Source organism: Scyliorhinus canicula, chromosome 3 (genome assembly GCF_902713615.1).
Source record: "Scyliorhinus canicula chromosome 3, sScyCan1.1, whole genome shotgun sequence".
Lineage (NCBI taxonomy): Eukaryota > Metazoa > Chordata > Chondrichthyes > Carcharhiniformes > Scyliorhinidae > Scyliorhinus > Scyliorhinus canicula.
Window position 1 is genome coordinate 84343651 of NC_052148.1, and position 23633 is coordinate 84367283.

Consider the following 23633-nt stretch of genomic DNA (forward strand, 5'->3'; position numbering starts at 1 on the left):
AATGTTTCCATATGTGTCATGCCAATGTTAGGGATAAAACTAATTCAAACTAATTCAAATTTATTGCAATAAATACAGCTAGCACAACTGCATTTGTGAATATGAACAAACATAATCTTTTTGTTTGGTTTTAAATGTAGTTCATTTATGGTTTATCTTATTTTTCTCAGTATTCCATTGATTTGAGCTATTTTCTTTTTTCTTTATCCTATCCCTTACTACTTTTTTCCCAAACTTTCTGTTATCCATTGATGCAATGCCTTATCCCTTATCAAGCTGGAGTTTCTTACCACTTAAAGGAAAAGTCAGGATCATACCGGTGGATTCTGATGTAGGTGAAGACAACTGGGAAAGAAAATATGAGAAGTCAGACCAATTTTTGATAGAAAGGCAGAACATTTGGCAAGAAGAAATCCCAAAGGAGAACCTTTCAGTTAAAAAAAAACATAGCAGAGTCCATACAGATAGGGCGCACCAAACAATATTAAGGCATAAACAACATCCGAAAGGGGAATCAAACCTGCCGCACAATAGTTATCCAAATGAATATAGTACGATAGATAGGAGGAGAAAAAAGAAATGTAGACACAATAGTTTGGAAGATAATAATCTGAAAAGACAAAACTATTCAAATAATTTAGATAAATATACTACTGAGGGAGGAATAAGTAGTGATCTTTCTAGCATAAAGTCTAAAAAGCTGCAATGGAATCACAGTGATAGCTATGACACGGCAGCAGCAGATCAACAGTATAAATGGCAACCTATGGTAAAAAGTAGCATGTGGAGAGAGAATGAGTCATTCAGTAATGACCCTGAAGATATCATGGATGTAGAAGAATACTTGGAAGAAATGTATGATGAACAAATGTTAGAGAAAAGGATATTACCTTTCATTTGTGGCGCATATGACAGCAGTGATTCTGATGAACTTTACTGCTCACTTGAATCTGATGATGAGCAAGAGGCTTTGTTACTTGCGCAGTCATGGCATGAACATGGCAGCAATTCTGTTAACTACAAGGAATATGATGCAGCTATTCCACATGCTTTCCAGAACAAATACCAATTAAAACTCAACCATGATGCCAAAGTTGATGACAGATTCAGCGAAATGAGAAAGGAGTTGCATTCATCGCAAAGCGAGGAAATAAATGAAGATTTTGTTGATGCAATGGATGAACTCCAATGCCTGGTAGCATCTGTGTCTGAGTACTTAGCTGAGAAAGAAGAGGAAATTAGTAAATTTGGGTCACTCCCAAAAACCCAGAACAAAACCGTCAGAAAGTCTCAAGGAGAGAGAAAGAATCTTAATATAGTTATTAATGGAGATAAAGCTGGCTGTTGCCATACACAAGCACAAGAAGAAGAAAAAAGGCTCATGCAAACTGCTACAAAAAGTTGTATTGAGAATAGCAATCAAAAACGGGACTCCATTCCAGATTTAACTGGAGTGAAGAATACCATACAATCTCTGTTCAACTCAATAGGTGAAAAAGTAGGAGTAGGTAAAAAGCAGCAGTCTTCAATGGAAAAAAATGTTTTTGTTACTTCAGGGATCATAGACAAAAAGAATGACGAAGAATTTTCACTGAAGTCTATAAACAATGTTTCAACAGCACATGATCCTGTGAAAGATGAACCAGAAAGAACTTTGCTATCCAAATTTCCATTTCAGTCTTCTTCTGGTGAAGAATCTGTTTCCCCTAGTGCATTTAATACAATAGAGGACAAGCCAGTACAATCATTTATACAGTGCAGGCCACAAGATGAAAATATTTCTACGACAACAGAATCATCATTACTGTCGCAGAATACTGTCATTGACTCATTGCTGGAAAAACTAAATCCCTTAAAGTTTTTTGTGGAAAAAGATTTGTCAAATGATTCTCAGAAGGACATGGGACAAAATAAAAAGCATCAACGGGGGATCATATATGGTGTTTCTAATAAAAACATAAATTCAAATGGAGAAGAAAAAGATGCTTCACAAATATTTGAAAAATATCTCCACTTTGATGAAATTAAGAATAGTTCACAAAATAATGTTGATGATTTCCAGCAGCAGAATAGCTATTTAACTGATGTTGATGAACAGCAGAGTGCTTCAGATAAATGTACAGGTCATGTATTTGAGTTGGATACCATGTCAGAAACTATGCCACTGTCAATCCCCTCAATTCAGGAAAATAAAGATGTACATAATCCTAAAATTCTGGAACCACATAACGTTCAAAATAATGAAGTTGAGAAAAAAGCAAAAAGTGTTCAGAAAATGGAATCTTCACATTCCACATCTGACACAACAAACAGCTCTGGAATTAACTTGGGATTTCTTAACCCTCTTAAGAAGTCAATAAGTCAGGTTTTCTCTCCTTCATTGGACAACGAAACACAAATCCCCTCTGGGAGCAGATCCAGATTTTCCTTTTACAGATCTGCTGAGGATGTTCGAGATGACAAAGAGAGGATGAAAGGTGATCAGACTTTCTCTCTTGTTGGAAAGTTAAAACTTCCCTTCTTTTCTTCAGACAGCATCTCTTCTGAAATTCAAAAAGAAGCAAAATCTGAGGGAAGACTGTTTTCTGTAAAATTCCCTATGAATGAGAAAGAATCAATTTCAAAACAAGAAATAAACGATAAACTAGAGTCAGATAAAATAAGAGCATCTATTGAAGACCAAGGGAGTAAACAAAGTACGTTCTTAGATATTTTAAAATTTCCATCAAATTTAAAACAAGGGACTGATGGGAATGAAAAAGAAAAACGAAACAATACCCAAGAGAGATTTTTTTCGGGCTTGTTTAAATTTTCCTCAAACGAAAACACATCTATATCAAAGTCGGAACTGAATGATATCGGTGGTACAGACACAATTATGGAAGCAACATCTGAACAAATAAATCTGAATAAACAAGAACTATTTTCAGATGCAGGAACTAAATCTACTCTGGAATGTGAGCATGTGAAATCAACGGAGCGCAACATACCTGAAACAGATAAACTAACCCACAGTGAGCTTGGATATTTTCCAGATTTTTTCAAATGTACTTCAAGTGAGATTTCATCCACAGTAAAACAGGAAGTTGGCGGCAAAGATTATTTAGATAACACAATGAGAAGAGAAGAAGAAAGAGAAAGTAACAAAGACACTTGTTTGAATGTGTCATTAAATCCATCAGCTCAAACTTTCATTTCGGTTAAAGATAAAAATGAAACTGTAAAAATAAACCTTGCATCTGAAAAAGAGGAAGGCAGCACTAATCAGTCAGGTTTTTTCTCGGGCTTGTTTAATTTGTCAGCAAAGAAGCAAGAGACCACAAATTCAAAGCATGAGAGTCCTTCAGGTTTTTTAAAATTTATGAATATAGCTAGCTCTGGTAAAACAAGAGCTGAGAACCAGGATGAAGGTGGTCAGGGATATTCCCTCTTCACAAATGTTGTTAATATGGCAGAAAAAAAGACTGATGAAAGATCATCTTCCAGTTTGTTTGAGCAGTTTTCTTCTAAACCGAAGGAGAACAGGGATGGAGACACAAAATCAAAACCTAGGGAGAATTGTGTTAATCAGACAAAATCATTTTGGCCCTTCAAACAAAATTTCCAAATGTCAGAGAATACTGGTGATAAAGTTGAGAGCCAAGTGCAACGATACCTGAATAAACATGGTTTTCCTGAAACACCGAACACTAATCAGGTGCAATGTTTAGCAAAACATTACAGAGATGTTCCTCAAGACTTGCAGGAGTTGAAGGAAGATACAACTGGATCACTAGAACACGAAGTTCCCTGGAATGATTCATATGGAGATAGCCTAGTGTACGACTTATCATCAATAAATGATGGAAAATCAGTGGAATTGCTAGATTCACTTGAAAGTCAGAACAATTTAAACAGTTTTAATCTTGAATGGGAATTGAGAACAAATGACTCCACTGAAAACTACTCACATGAAGATGCCAATATATACTGGACAGATGTTTTTTCTGCAAATCAAAATTCTTTCCCGACTCAGTATGGAGAGTGGAATAATGGGACAGGTGAATATTATGATGTCAGAAATTTATCGATAAATGAGCAAGATGCCAGTATTGAAGAGTACAGGTATTTACTTGCAGATAATATTGAAAGTAGTTTGCAACTCGGTCTCTTAGATCTCAGCACGACATCAGGTGATCCTAATATGCTCTTTTCATATCATGATCTTAGCCAAAGAAGTGAGGAATGTGTAATCAAGAATTTGGAGAGATACTGGAATTCATTAGAACTTGATGAAACTGATGGAAGGGATTTGTTTGTGGAAGTGCCTATGGATTTAAGCTCTACTGGCAATGGAGTTACTTGGCTGATAACAGAACAGCAAGACTTAAGTAAGAAAGAAAACTCATTTTGTCCCAGTAATTATCAAGAATACCAAGACTGGGTAACTTTACTTGAACAGGGAGTATGGTGGCCTTCAGATGAAGCTGAATATGGTTACTACATTTATAGTGATAATCAATACATATATTCCTTGCTTACTGATGGCAGTGGCCAATATGTATATGTGTGGATGCCAGACACAGATGAAGAGCAAGAGGAATGGGAAGATTATCAGCAGTCAAATGGTGATTATGACGTAGGACTCAGTAATGACATGGTTTCTGTATGTGGTTTCAAGGTGCCAATTTCAAGGGATTTGGATTTATTCTGGTACCAAAAAGAACAACAAATTGAATCAGATATTGATGATGCACCTCTTGATCTTTCTCTGGTTCTTGAGGAAAATAAACAAGTACTAAGTAAACATCTGTGTACTTTTTCACAATTATTTAAGGAGTCGATAGAATGGGATAGAGAAGAGCCACTGGACTTTTCATCAAAACACAAAACGTGTAGATTGGAAAAACTTAAGATGGATTTCATGTCTGAACAACAACTAATTCATCTGCATGAAGAACTTCAGGCTACTGCTTTTGATCTTCGAATAGTCCAAAGTGGTCATTTGACTCAGAAGAAATCTACTATTGATGCAGCATTAGCAAGTGATCGTGAATTTACAAAATCACAGTCTAAATCCTTGTCAGAGCCTACTTCAACAGGACGATTAAGTCAATTTCATTCTTCTGTTCAATTATCAGATACTTCATATTCTGAACAAAAAACCTCTGAATTCAAGGAACTATCTGAAGAAGAACACAAACAACCTATTAGAAAGATTGCACATTTTTTCTCTGCTTTGGGGGGTTTAGTTTCAAAACAAAGCAATGAAAATTCTGGTAATATTAATTCTGCTTCAGCTGATGCAACATCTGACACTCTAGCAAAGAAGACATTTGTATTGGAGAGGGATGGAACTCTATTGAGTAATGTGAACACATTACACCAACATACTGGAGATGTACAACCTCCAGTTACTCAACAAGATCACTCAGCAAATAATATATTTGCATCTGGGCTTAGAAGCTTAAAATCTATTTCCACTAACTGGAAAATGCACACAAGTGTAGACGGAGAACAGCCAACTTTTGTTCATGAGAATTACAACCTAACAAATCAAGATTTACCCAAGTTGGTGCCCACATATGATGTGTTGCCATATGATGAACAAAGTGACATATGTCAAGGCACAACCAAGACCTGCTTGCAATCAGTATCGGAGAGAATCTCCGAGATTGACCAGTGTTCAACTACTGCAACACCTCAAGTTAAAGTTGTACCAACTGAGATACAATCTCAGTCACAGCATGTTTCTCCTGAGACCTCCACCATGGATTCATTCTTTAAAAGCCCTTTAAAACTTTTTAACCTTTCAGAAAATCAATCTCAAGTCAAAAGTGATGAGGGACCTCGAAATGTCTTGGACTTTTTTAGAACAGTCAGATCAAAGGACGAACACGCCTCTTCAGTCTTCAATTTGCCAAGAGGAACAGAGGACAAAACAAAAGCATTCAAGCAAGAGAATGATCAAGTGATGACCATTCCTAGTAGTGCAGAAAGACAACCTTCTGGCATCTCATCTCTTTTAGGCTCAGTTGGAGGCTTCTTTAAAAGGGATGCATGTCCAGTTCAACAGCCAGATTCTTTAAGCATAACTAAAAATGAAAATAAAACCTCAGCTTTAGATCAGAGCAGTATAAAAAGTAACATTCAGAAAAAGCAACAGGAAAATATTCCTTTGGAATTCTCAAAATGTGAGGCATTACGCTCAAGACCAAAAGGCTTGCAAAAGCAGCAAACACTGATGGAATGGAATGCTGATTGTGGATCTGATACCATGAAAGTAAGATCATTACATGGTGATGGAAATAAACCTATAAATGTGAAAAGTGTTGTCAGTGGGACAGGAAATAAAAATGCTCCACCTTCTCTGATGCCTGGTAATGAAAGCAGCCCAGGCAATGATAGATCATTGATCAATGAATCCTCTCCACTATGTATTGGACATGCCTATCCTGCCACAGCGAAATCCAGACAGAATATTATGAAAGCAGAGTTTTCTGATATTAAAGAATGTTCAAATTTTCCAAATAAATCAGTTACAACTTTAAATAACCAATTTGGTTCGGAAAAACCCAGTTCTCAAATCATAACACAACTTCAAAAAACAGATAGGGATCAAACTAATTGCCACGCAGTTGCTCCGCCAGTAGATGAAAGGAAAGCAGAACAAAAAAACAGATCAGGTCTCTTTAATTTATCCTTTGGAGGAGATGATTGGAAACTTCCCTATATTTCAAGCTCCAAACAGCAAAGAACAAATAAGGGCATACTTTCTTTCTTCAGTGCAGCAGATGAAACACCAAGTTCTGCCCAAATTTCTAATAGTAATCCATTGCCACCTGGTGCCAAACAAGCAGGCAATTCAGAAGGATTCTTCAAATTGCCAACTTTCTTCTCTTCAAATCCCTTAGTTGAGAAAAAAACAAGCAAAAACAGCTCTGTTTTTAGTTTCTTTGACGTGACATTCATTGATGAGAAAAAGACAAAACCAGAACACTCTAAATCAAGTTATGAGGGGCAAATTGAAAAATATATAAACCAGGATGAAAAAACAAATGTACGCCATGTAGGGGATGCTACAGAAATGGGGCATTTGGATATAATAGCGTCAGTTCTGCAGCAAAACAGTACTGCTGGAAATTATAATTATAATAATTTATCATCTTTGGAAAGCTCAGTAACAAATGATGAAAACAATAAACTTGCAATAGACAATGATGTTTGTGATGGAAGCAATGCTGCTACTGAGGACTTGTTTTGTGCAAATCAAAATGAAACTCAAGATGCATCTGATGTAACATGCCATATGAAAGATTATGATGGTCATGTCATTGGGACAGATGATTGCGCCACGATATCCAACTCTGGTTTTGTTGAGAGTCCTGAACCGGATGATGTCAACATTGATAATTCTAATGGAGGTGAGAATGTTGTGTGTGCTAATGCTGCAGATGAAGGTGAACTACAAATGGATCTCATAAACAGTTCAGCTTCTGTGGTTGAAAAATCATACAGAAATGGTTCCGAGGACTCATGCCCTGAGATGAAAAATGATTCAGGCAAGATTGGTGCAGAAAAAGAGCAGAATTGGGAATTACAACGTTCTCCAGCAAATGATTTTAAAAAGCCGGTAAATAAAGAACAAGAGATTCTAACAACCTGCACGGTTCCTCGACTTGCAAATTCTTGTCAAAATGTGAAGTCGCCTGCATGTGAAAAGTCTTTGTTAGACTCATCAGCAGAAATGTTTTCTGGTTTTATGACAAAATTGAAAATGTTTTCTACTAGTGAATCTAATAAAAGTTCAAATAGTTCATTTTCATCTCTCCAATCAGCATTTACAAACTCAAGCCCCATATCAAGCACTCAGCAGAGAAGCTCATTTTTAAATTTGCCACAAGGCAGTCAGACTCCACCTGCCAAAACTGATGTGCTCAATACCTTTAAATTACCTCCTGAAGAAACAAAACCAGCTGCAAGTTTGGAAACCATTTTGTTCCAAGAAGAAATCGATGAAGTTAAAGAAGAAAAATACTTGCAAACTGTGAAGGATTCTGAAAAAATGCATGTTGATGTTTCTGAATGTAATAACATTGGCCCTACTTTACTGGAACATGAGTATAAATGCTACACTAAAAGCAACCAATTTATTCATGAAAACACTATTGACAGGGATCTAGATAACAATATGGAGGAAACTGAAGCTGTGTGTGAAATAGAATCTGATAGTACATTAGAGCCAAAACCCCAAGAAATTCTGAAAATAGGTGAAAATATGCAATCTTCAGATGAGCCTAAAAAGGAAGAGCTGGCAACTGTAATTTCTACAAATAATTTCCCTTTTACTGATGATGCAACAAATGTAGGCCTTTCGCCGTTGGAAAATAACATTATAGAACCAAATGATGGAGTCACCAGTATTGAGCTTCAAGATAAAGATGCAGCTGCTTTGCAGACCAATGTCAGTACTTCTGGAGGGCCACTTACTGATGGTTCACCAGCTTCACAAAAAGCTGACTGTGGGATACCCAAGTCGAGTTTTGAAATTCCTAATGTCCGAGCACTTAAATTTAACTTTCTGTCTTCTGGAGAAGGTGGAAACCCCTTTAGTTCTTTGTTTTCGCAACCGCCATCTCCTAAAAGTAGCTCATTTGGGGGCACTGGTTTGTTATCGAGTTTCAAGAAGTTTTCCAAGACGTTATTTGAAGGGGATGGTGATCAAATGGTGAGAGGAGAGGAAAATAAACAAAGTTCTGTTTTTGGAAAACTGGACAATGCCTGGAGTCAAAAAGCGGACACGTCTAAACAATTTAATTCCGTTATCACTAAGCAGCCATTAGAAAGAGATAAAATGCATATCCATGACATTTCAAAATCTGATTTATTAGGTCACAGTGTAGCTGACAAAAGCCAGAACAGTATGTTAACAAATGAGGTGAGAATGGGACAGTCAGAGCAAACATCAGAGGTTAATGATAACATTGCTGGAGATAAAAGTCTTAACAACACCGGGAAAGAACAGTCATTTCTTACAGCAGAAAATGCAGACTTTTTGCAAGATAGTCCAGATGTAATACCTTCAGAAGAGTTCCTGCAACAACCATGCATTAACTGGGAGAAGGTACCTGAGAGTGAAACTGATATTTCCACTGCTGCCTGCTCATCGTCAGGAGTACTGATTGGACCACAGGAGCAAACTTTACACAGTTCGGATGTTTTGAATGTGAAAAGGCCAGTTTAAGTTTAAGCATGGTAAATGGCACCAAAAGGTGAACCATTTATAATGCATTAGTCATGTAATAGTGAAGTACATGACTTGAAGTAGTTTTGTGGTTTTACTTTTTAATCTGTCCCTTTACATTTAAATACTTAATTTATGTTACAGTCAGGGCTCCAGCACTATTTATAATGGTTTGTCTGTTTATCTAAAAGAATTAAGAAATCGCATCTTGCCTTTCATAAAAGTTATAGGAACACACTTCCCACCACTGACCACATACATTCAGAAATCTTTTTTTTTTAACCCCTAAAGAATTATTTATAATCTTTATTGTCACAATGCACAATCTGTTTTTTTGAAAAAAACATTATTAATTAATTGCAACAGAATGAAATCAGATAAAACTGGCGTTCTTCTGTCTTACAAATCAGAATTGAAAATACAACATATGAATTGGAAGGCATATACAATTATAAAGTGAAATAGTTAACAGGGTTGACCAGTCCATTGTCACTTCTTTGGAGTGATATGTTGATCATGTCCACCACGGATGGGGGCCATGGGTGACACTTTGGTCAGCCCGAAGTGCTGTCTTAGTTGGCCCCACATTTTCCGTGTGGCCATTACCACTGGGCTCGATGTGCATTTCGTTGAGGGGGATGGGAGTGCTGTGGCCAGGGCCCAGAGGGTCGTTTCCTTACAGGAGGCCTCCTCCTTCTGTACCCACTCCGAGTTGGGTTCTTGCACCCATCCCCTCACTCTTTCCGCTGTTGCAGCCCAGTGGTAGCATTGGAAATTTGGCAGTGCCATGCCTCCCTTAATGTTCCTCCTTTGCAGTGTTCATTTGAGGACTCTTGGATCTCGCCCCCACACACACACACACACACACACACACACACACACACACACACAAATGAAATTATTAAGCTATCTAGATTCCGGGTGAAGATCGGTATGGACCTAATCAGGAAGAGGAACCTCGGCAGCACGTTCATTTTGATCGTCTGCAATCTCCCCAACAGGGAAAGTGGGAGTGCGTCGCACCTCTGTTGGTCCTTTTTGACTTCCTCCACCAGGCGATCAGGTTCCACTTGTGGATCTATGTCCAGTCTCTGGTTATTTGGATCCCCAGGTATCGGAATCTGTTTTGGGCTATTTTGAACGGGAGTCCCTCCAGCTCATTCCCTCCCCCGTTTGGGTTCACAGGGAATGCCTCACTTTTGCCCAGGTTGAGTTTGTAACCTGAGAAGGTTCCGAACTCTCTTAGGATCCGCATGATTATTTTCAGTCCTTCCTGTGGCTTTGAGACGTACAGGAGCAGGTCATCTGCATAGAGTGAGACTCTGTGCTCTCTGTCTCCTCTTTGGGTGCCCTTCCAGTTTTTCCCTCCCCATAGGACTATCGCCAGGTGTTCGATTGCTAATGCAAACAGGAGCGGGGACAATGGGCATCCCTGTTTTGTGCCTCTTTGTAGCTGGAAGTATTCAGAGCTGTCCTCTCCCACAAGCAGCATTTCCAGTCCGTCGAGGAGCTGTTTCATCACTGGTTCCCCGTCGGGGGATTCGGAGGCATACAGCCCTCGGTAGAAGGTCTCTGTGGTGAATTATAAATCTAGTAATTCACACTGTGTTGTATCATATGTATTGTGTCCTTGTGGGCTCTGTATACGAGCCGTTGCCCAGCTCTGCCCATAGGGGGAGATGAGGAGTTTGTACTGGGCTCCGCCCTTGGCTCCATCCATGGGAGCCCATGGCTCCTCCTCCTAACCGGAAGTATAAAGATCTGCAGTCGTGAGCCTGCTGCCAGTTCATCTCGTCGCAGGCAGGCTCAGTTGTAAGACTATTAAAACCACTATTCACTTCCAATCACGTGTCTTGTGAATTGATGGTCTCATCAGTCTCAAATGCTTGATTGACCTCTGTTGGTTTCGCTACCAGTCTGCCTCTGTTGTCCCTCACTGCGCTATTTCCCCCGTAGCTGCCGGCTTTCTCAGCTGGTAAGCCAGTAGGCCAGCTTTTTCTTTGTGTTTGTAAAAGATCCCCTGTGTCTGACAGAGTTGGTACACTGCTTTCCTAATGGATTGCAGGTTAAAGTCCATTTGTAGCTTTTTCCTTTCCGCCATCAGCTCTGCGGTCGGGGCCTCAGAGTACTTCCTTTCGACATCCGCCATCTTGATTCTTCGGCCTGCTGAGGCCTGTCTTTCTTGGTCCCAACCTCTTCCTATCCTTCTGCCCCTTTTCTGTTCTGTGAGTACCCCCCAGCCCCGTTCCCCCTTCCCTTCCCTCCCCCTTCCCCTGTATTCAACCCACTTACTGCCCTGCACCACCCGTGGCCAGACGCTCCCTCTCCCGAGAGGGGCGCCGCGGCCCCCTTTACTGCTTGTCTTCCCATGCTAGCCCTCCCTGCTAGTACGGTGGCTCCCCTCCCAGGGCTGGTCTCGCCCTGTCTCTGTTCTGTCTGCCTGTCTCTGTTCCCTTCCTTGCCCCCTCACCTCACCTCTATCCTCGCTTCCTTCTCTCTGTCTTGCCACTTTAGTCCTAGAACGAGGCAGCACAGTCCCGCGCAAACACAGAGTCCATACAACAGATAATGGTCCCGTATCATCCTCCACTTTCCGTCTTTTTCCCTGCTACCCTCACCGTTGCTGCGTTTATTCCTTCTTGAGATTGTTGGTTCTCACAAACTCTTCGGCCTCCGCCGGGGTGCTGAAGTAATGTTCTTCCCCTTTGTAAGTTACCCAGTGTCTGGCCGGGAACAACATGCCGAACCTCACCCCGCTCTTGTAGAGTGCCGATTTCACCTTATTAAATTCGGCCCTTTTTTTGCGAGGTCTGCCCCAATGTCCTGATATACCCTTATTCTGTGTCCTTCCCACGAGCACGACTTTGTCTGTTGGGCCTACCTCAGGACCTTTTCCCGGTCCTGGTACCGATGCAGCTTCACAATGATCCGTCTCGGCTGCTCCTCAGTCTTGGGTTTTGGTCGGAGCACCCTGTGTGCCCTGTCGAGTTCTGAGGGGTTAGGGAAGCTGCCTCTCCCGACCAAGTTGCCCAGCATTTGGGCGATGTCGTCCGTTGGATCCTTTCTCGGCACCCCCTCTGGCAGTCCCACAATATGGACGTTCTGTCGTCTGGACCTGTTTTCCTGGTCCTCTTTCCCCTCGGGTTCCCTTCGGCCGCCACCAACCTCTTCATCTCAGTCTCCAGAGCCACGATCCTATCACTCTGGTCGATTGCTGCCCTTTCCAGTTCCAGGATCGTCCTTTCCTGGGCTTTCACCTTCTTTCCCAGGCCGTCTATCATGCGCTGGAGGGCTGCCATCGCTTCCACCTCTTTCATCACCACCTGCAGTTCCATTTTGATCGTATGCCTCATGGCAGTCAGTTATTATTTTAAGAATATCTTCCATCCATCCCCCGTTATGGTGAGGGGGCGTCGCTGCCTGTTCATGTTCCTTTGTTCAGGTTGCCCCCTTTCCTAGTTCATCGGGGTCTCCGCCTCGCCTCGTGTGTCCGCTGGTCCATCTGCTCGTTGCTCCTGCCCCTTGCTGCCGCTTCTGCCTTCTCGCCGGCCCTTTGAGCTACTATTTGCTGACATCTTCTCTTCTCCTTCTTCGCTACTAATGCCTTTTGGGTTTTTAGGAGTTTTGGATGGCTTTTTGAGCCAAGAATCCTGGAAAATTCGCGATTTTGGGTCCAATTGGGAGGGGAGCCACCTGATTTGGGTCCGCTCAGCACATCACCGCCACCGGAAGACATCAGTGCATAACTAAAGATGTTCCAAGTACAGAATATGGTGCAGGATCTTGCCATTCTGGCCGGTGGGAAAAGTGTCACCGGAGCTGCCTGCCAACGCACTTTGTCTGCCCATTGTCAGAGACTGCTTCTCATCTTGGCTAACATTATCACAAGAAATTTCGGTGCAAGAACCGGAAAGGATTAAAATCACAAAATGTGGTAGAAAGTTCAGTGTCATGATTAAATGTGCATTAAATGTATTTTATACCAACAACTCTTTCAAACTATTAATGAGGAAACTATAATAGCCCCACATCAGAAAAACTTGTAGAACAACACAAAAGCAAAATCCCATGGATGCTGATAATCTGAGATAACAAAAAATGCTGGAAAATCTCAGCAGGTCGGGCAGCATAAATGGAGAAAAACTAAGTTCACAGACATCTATCTTTGGTTCAAGTTTTTGAACAAATGTGCTGTTTGAGCAAAAATCCATGTGTCAGGTTCCATGTGTTTGTGTCATAACAGTTATAGTTGCTTCTTAGCATCAAAGGAGATCTGAACTGTTGAGCCTGGTTTCTTAAATGCTCCTATGATATCATATTACTCCATAAGATGTTCTGAGAGATCGCTTTGCAATATATCTTGTGCAGTTGAGTGGCTTTACTTTGTTCTCAGGATTCTGAACAAATGTCTTCCTTCCAGAATTACAAATGTTTCATTTACTTTCATACACTTTTATCTTTTCAAAGGCCACTTTCTGTAATTTTTTCACCCACTTGCTTTTCAGATTATCTGATGTATTATCATCATAGCAATCTTCAGCATGATGGTACAGAAGCATGCTTTGTGTTAGATGCAAAACAATTTTTCATGAGGATTTTGCTCCCATGTTGCTGATAATATTGTACGGCAATATATTTTCTTACAAGCAATCACTTCGCTGCACGTTCAGACCAATTGAGCATTCAGCTTTATCTTTCATTGTTTTACAATCTGGTTTAATGTTGCATTCAGATTCAAACCAAGATGCAGAAAATACTTTCTTCACTTTCCATCTTTGTGTGGACCTTCAATAAATGTGTTCTTTCTTTGTCATGTGTGTCTATGAAGAATCCCTTTTTTCTGTTTTGTTAATGCACTTTTCCATGAGAGGAGGGCAACTGACTTCCACGTTTATGGATATTTTCTTTGCAAGTGCACACATGAGCAGATTGAATAGCAGGGAATGGACACTCGTGAATATTCATGAAGAAAATGAGTTTCTGACATTGCCACCAGTTTCAGCAAAATAAACTCAAATAACTGTTCCCACAATTTGAACTTTGATTGTATTGGACTGATGTTGCAGAAAAACCCTGTACATTTGTCCACAAGTGTATGATTTGGAATCAATTTCCAATTTCAGTCAAAGGTTCCTGCCTGACAGTAGCATGTTTATATATATTTCTTCAATATAATCATTATTTATATTACTAACTAGAGCTGACTGGTTAGTAATGTACAAGATACTCATATTTGATCATCAGAATCCTTTCTTTCTATGTGTAAGCTGTTTTTATCTGTGTTCGATGGTTTTGTGGATTTTCATTTTTATTCCAAGGACACACGAGATGCACTGTTATACATTTTACATCTTGCTTTTGTTTTATATGTATTTTATTACAAACGTATATTAAAAAAAGTTACAACACATAAACAAACTGGGAAACAGGTTTCCCAAAAATCAACTATACAGTTTGTACCCACCCCCAAACAACTCCTCAAACACGTCACAAATATCCCACACCTTGCCTCAAACCCTTCGGCTGAGCCACTTAGCTCATACTTTACTTTTTCCAGTCACAGGAAGTCATCCAGGTCGCCCAACCATACCACTACCCCCGGTGGAGCTGCTGAACGCCACTCCAGTAAAATTTGCCGCAGGGCAATCAAAGAGGCGAAGGTCACAACATCTGCCTTCCTTCCGCCCAGAATCTTCCCAATTTTTCACAGCCCCAGAACATGTGCGGGTGATTTGCTGAACCCCCCCCCCCCCCCCCCCCACACCTCTCACACTCATCTGCCATCCCCTGGAAGAACCCACTCATTCTCACCTGAGTCATATGTACCCTCTGCACAACCTTAAACTGTATCAGGCTCATCCTTGCGCACGAGGCGGTCGCATTACCCTATGCAATGCCTCACTCCATTCTCCCCAATTGATCTCCCCTCTCAGCTCCCCATCCCATTTCTCCTTAATCTTCACCACCCGCTCACCTCCCTGCTCCCCCAGCCACTTGTATATATTTCCAATTCTATCCTCCCCTTCCACATCCGGAAGCAGCAGTCGCTCCAACAGGGTCTACCTCGGCAATCTAGGGAGCCCCTTCCAAACCTTAGGCACCTGGCCCCTTACCTGCAGATACCTGAACTCACTCACTCTCAGGAGCTCTACCCTCCCCATCAGCTCCTCCAGACTGGCAAACACTTCCTCCAAATACAAATCCCTCACCTTAATCAGCGCCACTTTCCTCCACCTTCTACACATGCTATCCATCCCCCCCCCCTGCTCAAACTCATGAGTTTCAAACAGCGGCGTTAACACTGACATCTCCTCCATTCTAAAATGCCTCCTCAACTGGTTCCAAATCTTCACCGTGAACTGCACCACTGGGCTCCCTGAATACTTACTCGGCGCCATTGGCAACACTGCCGTCGCCATACCCTTAAGCTGGGCCTCCTACAAGATTCCTTCTCCACCCTAACCCATTCTACCCCCTCTCCTTCCCACCATCGCCGCACCTTTTCCACATTCGTTGCCCAATAATAATGAATCAGGTTCGGGAAAGTTAACCCGCCCCCCCCCCCCCCCCCCCCCCCCCCACGCTGCCTCAACTTTGTAGCAGGGTCCTCCTAACCCTTGGCACCTTCCTGCCCACACAAAGTCCGAACTAATTGCGTCCAGTTTCCTAAAATGGCCTTCAGTACAAAGTTCGGGAGTGTCTGGAAAATGAACAGGAACCTCCGCAGAATGTTCATCTTTACCACTTGGGCCCTCCCAACCGAAGTCAATTATAGTGTATCCCACCTTTGGATCCCAGGTATCTGTACCTTTCCGTAGCCGCCTTAGATGGCATCCCTCTAAATTGGCTCACCGTCCCAACTCATTCACAGGGAATACTTTGCTTTTCCCTACATGCAACTTATACCCCGAGAACTCTCCAAGCCTCCCAGCAGGCTTATTATCCTCTCCATGGTCCCAGCGGGTCCGAGAAATATAACAGTAGAAGAGCGAAGAGAGACACCTGATGTTCCCTCTGTCCCCTCATAATCCCCTGCCACTCTGCCGACCCCTTAAGAGCCATTGCCAGAGGCTCTATAACCAGCACAAACAACAGTGGAGACGGTGGGCACACCTGCCTTGTTCCCCTATGCAATTCGAAGTTCCGTGAACCCATGTGATTAGTGCGCACACTCGCCCTCGGTGCCACATACAGCAAGCACACCCATGCCACAAACCTCAACCTGCGGCTAGACCTATCCACCTTTGACTCTGGGACATAGTTAAAATATCCTCCCATGATCAACTGGTGCGTGGCCAAGTCCGGGATTGCTACCAGCAACACCCTCTTAAAACCCACATCATCCCAATTTGGCACATATATGTTTACTAACACCACTGGTGTCCCTTTGAATACCCCATTCACAATCATGTATCTCCCACTTGGGTCCCTTACTTCCTTTGCACTCACAAACCCTGGTTTCTTGCTCATCAAAATTGCCACTCCCCTCGATTTCGAATCAAACCCCGAGTGGAAAACCTGCCCGACCCACCCCATTCTGAGTGCCAGAAAGCAGTGCTAGAGGCAGTGCCGGGCAATGGGGTCTTCAGTTGGGGAGGTCCGTGCAGGGGGTCTCCCATATGCCAGTTTTCTTGCCTGGTCTAGCACTTGGAAAAAAAATAGAAATCGTAATTGTCAAGTTCCTTGGCTTTTTGTCGCATTGCATTCCACTTGTGTTGTCCACAAAGGAATTCAATAAAGATAGCTTTTTAACCCTTTTAATCATACCTCATACAGATAAAACATTCACTGTTGTGATGCACAGGTATGCCAATTAGTGACAGTGGCCTCACAGCTATTGTCTTTGTATAGGTATTTGACATGACTATGTTGCGACACCCTGGGCTTGTGCATGGTCAATTCCAGCCCCACTTCACCCAGAGTCACAACACAAGTGAATTAACCAATATTTCTTTGAAAAATACCCAAAGTCTTTGATCCTTGGCTGTCCAATAATTACAGTCACCAGGTTTGTAAATTTAAATACAATTACTGTTTATTTATGATAAAAACTATAATGAAATATGCAGCAAATACAATTGGCTAACTATTATCTAATTCCTAATTCCCTGGTTTTAAATTGACCCCATCCCCTACACAAGATAGGCAAACACAGAGGGGAAGAAAGGGGTTAAAAAGTCATAGATAAAAGAGACAAAGCGTCTGAGTTTCCAACATTCTGCTCGTCTTCAAACCTTGATTTCAGTTTGAGGTTTTTACTGTAGATTGATTCAGCCCTCTGAGGTTTTAGGAATTCAGCACTCGTGGCCTTTCTGGAAAGAGAGAGAGTCCTGGGGCTGGATTCTCAAATAATGGGGCTATGTCCCCACACCAGCGTACAAATGCTGGTGTTTCACTCTGGACTTTCCTTGAAAAAGTCCTGAGTGATTCTCCCATCTGCAGGTGGCTGGCAGTGGTTCTCCCAGCTCTGGCTGCGGATACGGGGCCCCGCACTTCCGGTCGGGAATCCGCGCATGTGCACGGTGGTGGCCTCAGTGGCCGTGGTGCGACATGGTGGACTCAGAACGTGGATCGGCACCAAAAATGTAGCCCCCCACAGATTGCGCTCGCCCGTGGGTCCGTGATACCCGATCACTCCCCTGGCCATCCATGGGGTCCCGCTCGGTGAACGATCCCCCCCGCCACCCCCACCAGGGCGTCCGCGGACTTTAGAACCACAGCATCGGGAACTCGGGCAGTTTTGCGCGGAGAATCATGGGGGGCCTCTGTCAATGGCCCCCTACCCCCTAGGTAGTTGACACGCGTGCGATTCTCAAGCAATTCTCCGGGGACCAGAGAATTGCGGGCATGGCGCCAGTCCGAATTTTTGGTTTAACGACCGTTCCCCCCTCCTCCCTGGAGATTCATTCATTGATGTTCACTGCAGCTTCAGGAATACAGCACTCACAGCCTTTCTGGAGAGGGAGAAAAAGCAGGTCCATGTCTTTCTGTGCCCAGGAGTCAAACTGAAACTCCTCGAGATTCTGAAAATCATTCCACTGGCACAGGATGCAATCACCACCTGCTACTGGGCAGAGTACAGCCTTTTGGGTCAATTCATTGCCCCGCAGCCAATCAATCAAACTGAATCCCAGCCTATCTCTCTCTCTGGTGACGACAAGCCTGAAACTCCTGTTCAAACTATCAGAATGTTCACTCCTGTAATTTCTGAATTCCTCATTCTCTCTGCTGCTTGACTTAAAAATACATGTCCTGAATTAAGGATGTATACATGTAAAGATAATCACCCATGGATCAAAAATGATAATGACAAAATAAAAGGAAAAACAAGGGAATAAACAGGAAGAACCCTCACAACTTATGTGGATTCATCATTGTTCACATTTTCTGGTGACACTTTGGTTCTCTAATCTTGTGATTTTTGTGGACATACAGCATCTTAAGGCAAAACCTCATCAGATGAACTTCCAATCTGTTTCATATGAACTTCCAATCTAAAGATAAATTTAGATGTGAGAGATGTTCAACTGTATAACTGGCATCGAAAATCTTTCTTTTCACCGCACTGACAAAAGAAGGGGGTGTATTTTGTGCTGTCACTCCAGTAGGGCGGAGCCCCATACAACCAACAAGCCCTGCTCTACAGAAGGATGCCCCGTTCTCAATGTTCAAGTAAAGACCTCGCACTCGCCAGCATTTGGACATCGGTGCCCTCCCCTCCCCACCACCGGCGGCATCCACACATAGCGGATACCCCCCCTGCACCCCAATGGGATTCACCAAAGGTCCTGCCCTTGGTTCCACCCCCTGGCACTTCCAATCTGGCACTGCTGGAGGGGCAGTGTCATGTCATGCCCCTGATCACCCAAGGGCTACACTGCTCTTCGCGACATTAGCGTGTTTATCGTGACTGCTAGTGAGCAGTAGGGATTTCCACCGACATGACATCATGGGCGGGAACATCTGATGCCCGCAGAAGATAAGGGGGTGTTTAAATCCATGAAAATTGATGGTAATCAGCGTTTGTTGCAGGGGCTGGAATCCCCAGTGCAAATTCCATTATGGCCGTTTCGCGAGAGTTAGCAGCCATAATGGGATTTGCGCCCATGGCTAACTGGCTCTCAAAATTCCCCCCCTCCTCCCCCCCCCCCCCCCCCCCCCCCCCCCCCCCAAAAATGAACAAAATCAATTTAGAAATTACCATTATTAGAATTTCATAACAAAAATGTCTTTTGTTAGTTACTTTTGGGAAGCCAAGTTATCACATCAATTTTAACAACTTCTGTGCACTAGGTGGAACTGAGATTTGCAATTTCACCTGTTGGTAAATGTAATGGGCACAATTACAGTACACATGGTTTACTTTTGAATGAACTCACATATGTGGCTCAGCATTAAAACTTAAAACTGCGCAGCTGAATATACCAGAGGTTGACAAGTACATAATGCTTAACTAAATATGTGTCTTGATTGCATCTTGATTCTTACAATTTTGAAAATATTTGATGACCTTTTTGAATGTTGGAGCCCTGAGTATTACTGCTTGTAAAATGCCCTTCCTTTTTATATCATAATAACATTTTATAACTCCTCAGTACCATTTTTTTTCAGTTACATATCATTTAATTAAAATATTATTTAATTATCATTTAACACCACAGAAAAGTTTGTGAGAAAAAAAACATATTTTATGTAAAATACCTTATATATTCTAGGTGTTTTGTGGACGTTCTCAGCTTTAGTTTGCTTTCTGTGAAGGTGACCATGCGGCAGTTTTGTCTTTAGTATGCTCAGTGTAGTAGCACCTGCTGCTTCTGGTACTGTGTGTTGTCACTGTTCCTTGGCATATGCCACTATAATAACTGCAAAATGTACTTTTTAAAGAAATTCTAATAGTTAAGAACTGAAGTATTAAATATCATGTGTATGCATAACAGTCTGCATTATTAAACCAATCAACTCCAAATATAATTAATAAAATAAACCAGTAATTATTTCATTGCTATCTGGCCAGGAAACCTTGAATCAGAACCAACTTGCGCAAAAACATTTTTTCTGGTGAAAGGCAGTTGATCCATTTTACTTACAGTACAGACACCAATTCAAAATTTTGTTCTTTTCACACGTGGAATTAGTGGAGAAAAATCATTTCTCATAAAAGTGTAACTTAAAATACTTTAGAATTAAGTACAGATTGTACAAAGGTGTCAAAGTAAACTGATATGAAGTTCTACACCTGTGGTATCTGTTATGCAATACACATACAAACGTTGCTACAGTTGCTCTGAGTTACTTGCTGAAATTACTATTCGTGATCCACAGCCCTGCAGGAAGTAGCAGATATGGCTCATCGGGAAACCTCAGCCAAGGCAGTTCTCAACTCAGTGAACTTGACCAAGATAATGAGAGCATCCATGGGTCTGAAATGGATGACAGGCGAGATCAAGAGTCATATCACTCTCATCACAGCTCAGGGAGTTTGAAACACAATACACAGGAATGGTACAATGAAGATGATGGACAACAGAAAGGTTTGAGTGAATGCAAGGAAGTTCAGCATTATGAAGATTCTGGAAAAGTTGATGGAACTGCACCCGAGATTCCCCTCAACGCTATCTCTCCACCGCTCGAGGAGATTATAAAACCACATGACAAGTCAGTGCTGCAATTATATTACATTATCTACTTTCATAAGTGCTTTTGTTTCAGTTGAGTTGGATTGTGACAGTTAGAAACCTTTCTGGAAAAAAACAGTATCATCTGTTAAAAAGCTGCTGTCTTAGACAGATGCTGAAGATTGCAATCTGTAATCAAGACTACCACTACATTTCATAATTTACAAAATGTTTCTTTCAACTCAGTAACAGGATTTCCTGTTTGTGTACGTAGCCTATCAACAATTAATATATTAAAGTAACATTCCTTTCTGAGCATTTTAATATTGACGTTAATCTATTTTGAATAAACAAGTTCAAATCTCCATGAAAATAACAGTACCCACTGATTATTCACTTATTCACCTCCAGTTTGCCTTGGCTACAAACTGCTTTAAATTGTATAACAGCCTTTGATTTGGGTTTTTATTGAAGTCAGGGTATCATTTACACCACTATCACAAACAAAGATCACAAAGTAAACTACTGCTGAGGGAGATTGTTCAGGCTTTCAATTTCAACCTTCCTGACTGTCACAGCATCTAATCCCCTCTTGAGTGATTCCAGAGATGTTTTCTCACTACAAAATGGAAAAATAATTCTAAATATGAATCCTTTGTGTAAAGAAGTGATTCCTCACATTAGCTCTGAGCTTGTCTTTTATCAATTTATGTGTGTGCCTTTGTTCTCCATTCTTGGTATTAATTGGCATTCTGCCCAGGATTATCCATTTCTGTTGCACTTTTTGTCTTCTCTACCTGTGTGAGGTAATTTCTCATTCTTCTTCTTTTCAAAATTGGAGAGATCAACTGCAGGATTCTCCGTTGGCGGGATCCTCCGCTTTGCCGGCATTGCATCCATGTCCATGTTTTCCCCGACGGCATGGGATGGCCACAATGGGAAACCCCATTGGCTGGCTGCCAGAACGGAGGATCCCACTGCTGGTGGAATCTTTTTCTCATATCTTAGTCCTCGTGCGTTAGCGATCAGCTTTGTGGCTCTTTTTTTACATCACTATCACAAGTTGAAGGTTTGTTTCCCTTCTGTTTTAGTGTCTAGAATTGCACACAGTCAGATAACAAGTTGTCCTGGGTAGTTGCACAACATGGACTGCAGGCCATGGGCCATCTGTTCCACACCTCATTTGATATTCAGATTCGTTATGGAACTGAATCTTGATTGAGGCATGTAACAAGTGGCTGGTGCAATGCTGCCCACTTTTGCTACTGCCGATGACAAACTTCTACTCCAGTATTCAAGATGTCCCCTGATTAGAGTATGACACAACTTCATGATGATTTTGTCTGACTTCTTTCTTGATTGGCCAATATAGCTCCGAATTCTGGTTGCTTTACTTATTTCTCTGCGCAGTAATTTAACAATTCGAGGCTTTTAAACTGCTAACACTCCCATCTCACTTCCCTCTTCAGCCTTTCCCTCAGCTTGCTCAGCACTATTCATTAAATTAATTGATTGTTTATTTAAATTCCAATATATAAAACCTTGCAATTATCTGTGTTGAATTTCATCTACCATAGTTAGGCCATTGTGAAAATATTGTTCCAAATCTTGCAGTACAAATAACTTGAGAGGCTAAGAGCATTCATCATTATTATAGAGTTAATCGGATACCAACTTCTGGCGGCCACACATGCACAATTAAATGGGAAAATGAAGAGGCTGTTGTCCAAGTTGCCCTGCTCCTCCAGAACCTTCACCATAACAGTATCTCACTGACAGATTTAGCATTCAAATAATGGAAAGGTATGAAATTGGAGTGCCGACATGATTGAGCCCCACTAAATACACCAAAAATGCGAGGGCTTGTCCATTCAAGTGTGAGTTTATTCTTAATAATGTGAGAAGACTTAATTACTACTGAGCAACCACTTTGGCATGAAAAAATAATTTTTACAAGTTTGGGGTTTATTTTAATTATTGTGGGAGATTTAAAAATATTAGAAGATGTAAATGATTAATTTTTAACTTGTTATTTCTGCCGCTTTTATTTCATAACCTCATATTTATCTCCCTTTCTTTTGCTTTCTGTACATGATCTGACATTGAATTAACAATTCTGTATTACTTCCTCTGGTTTAGACTCTGGGGGGGGAAATATTGGAAAAGGCCGGCTAAGAGAGTTGGGAATAGTGATCCATAATTAATCCAATCCCGCTTGTGGTGACGCAGACATCACACAACCATCCTACTACCATCTAATTTAACTGATAGTACGCAGCCTAGCATTGAATGTGCTACTGAATAGCTGCGTGCCTTATCAAAAGGCCAAAGATTGTACAAAGCTAGCACCACTTCAAGAGAAGGTGCATTCTGTTTGAAACTGAAGCTGTTTGTGGATGGGTCTGGGAACAGGAAGAATCATGAGAGTGGTATTACAGGGAAGATATTATTCCTTAAGCTTCTCCGCTGAGGATATGGTGCCAGAGGTGGGCAAGAAGAGAGATATCCCCTTCCCACAGACACAAGGATGCACTCCAGTCAATGAGAAGGCAAGGGGAGCAGACAGTCATTGCTGTCAATTCGAGAAGTCTATCCCGAGGATCTAAATGTAGTGTGGAAGAGATTTTATGATTTTACATGAATAGTAAAGGGTCAGTGAATGTATTTTCAAATACTATATCCTTTCAAATAATCCATTAGCCTCACACTGTTCCATTTACCGCCAGCCCCTCCTTCCACTCACATACCAATATTCTTTATGAAACATGACTCACACCTAACATCCATAGTCTCAC

General features: G+C 41.6%; 1 protein-coding gene across 20 annotated transcripts in view; it reads left to right on the forward strand.

The window, feature by feature from the left end:
• Window positions 1-23633, forward strand: part of LOC119962769 (protein unc-13 homolog B-like) — a 746238-nt gene that overhangs the window by 479444 nt on the left and 243161 nt on the right. For 11 of the 20 annotated variants that reach the window (XM_038790824.1, XM_038790825.1, XM_038790823.1 and 8 more), the window contains one exon: window positions 20546-20878. In XM_038790824.1, coding sequence (XP_038646752.1) covers window positions 20546-20878 — 333 coding nt within the window. Of the gene's footprint in view, window positions 1-1514; window positions 9214-20545; window positions 20879-23633 lie in introns of those variants that run through there. The other 9 variants (XR_005459949.1, XM_038790807.1, XM_038790812.1 and 6 more) reach the window with 1 other exon arrangement.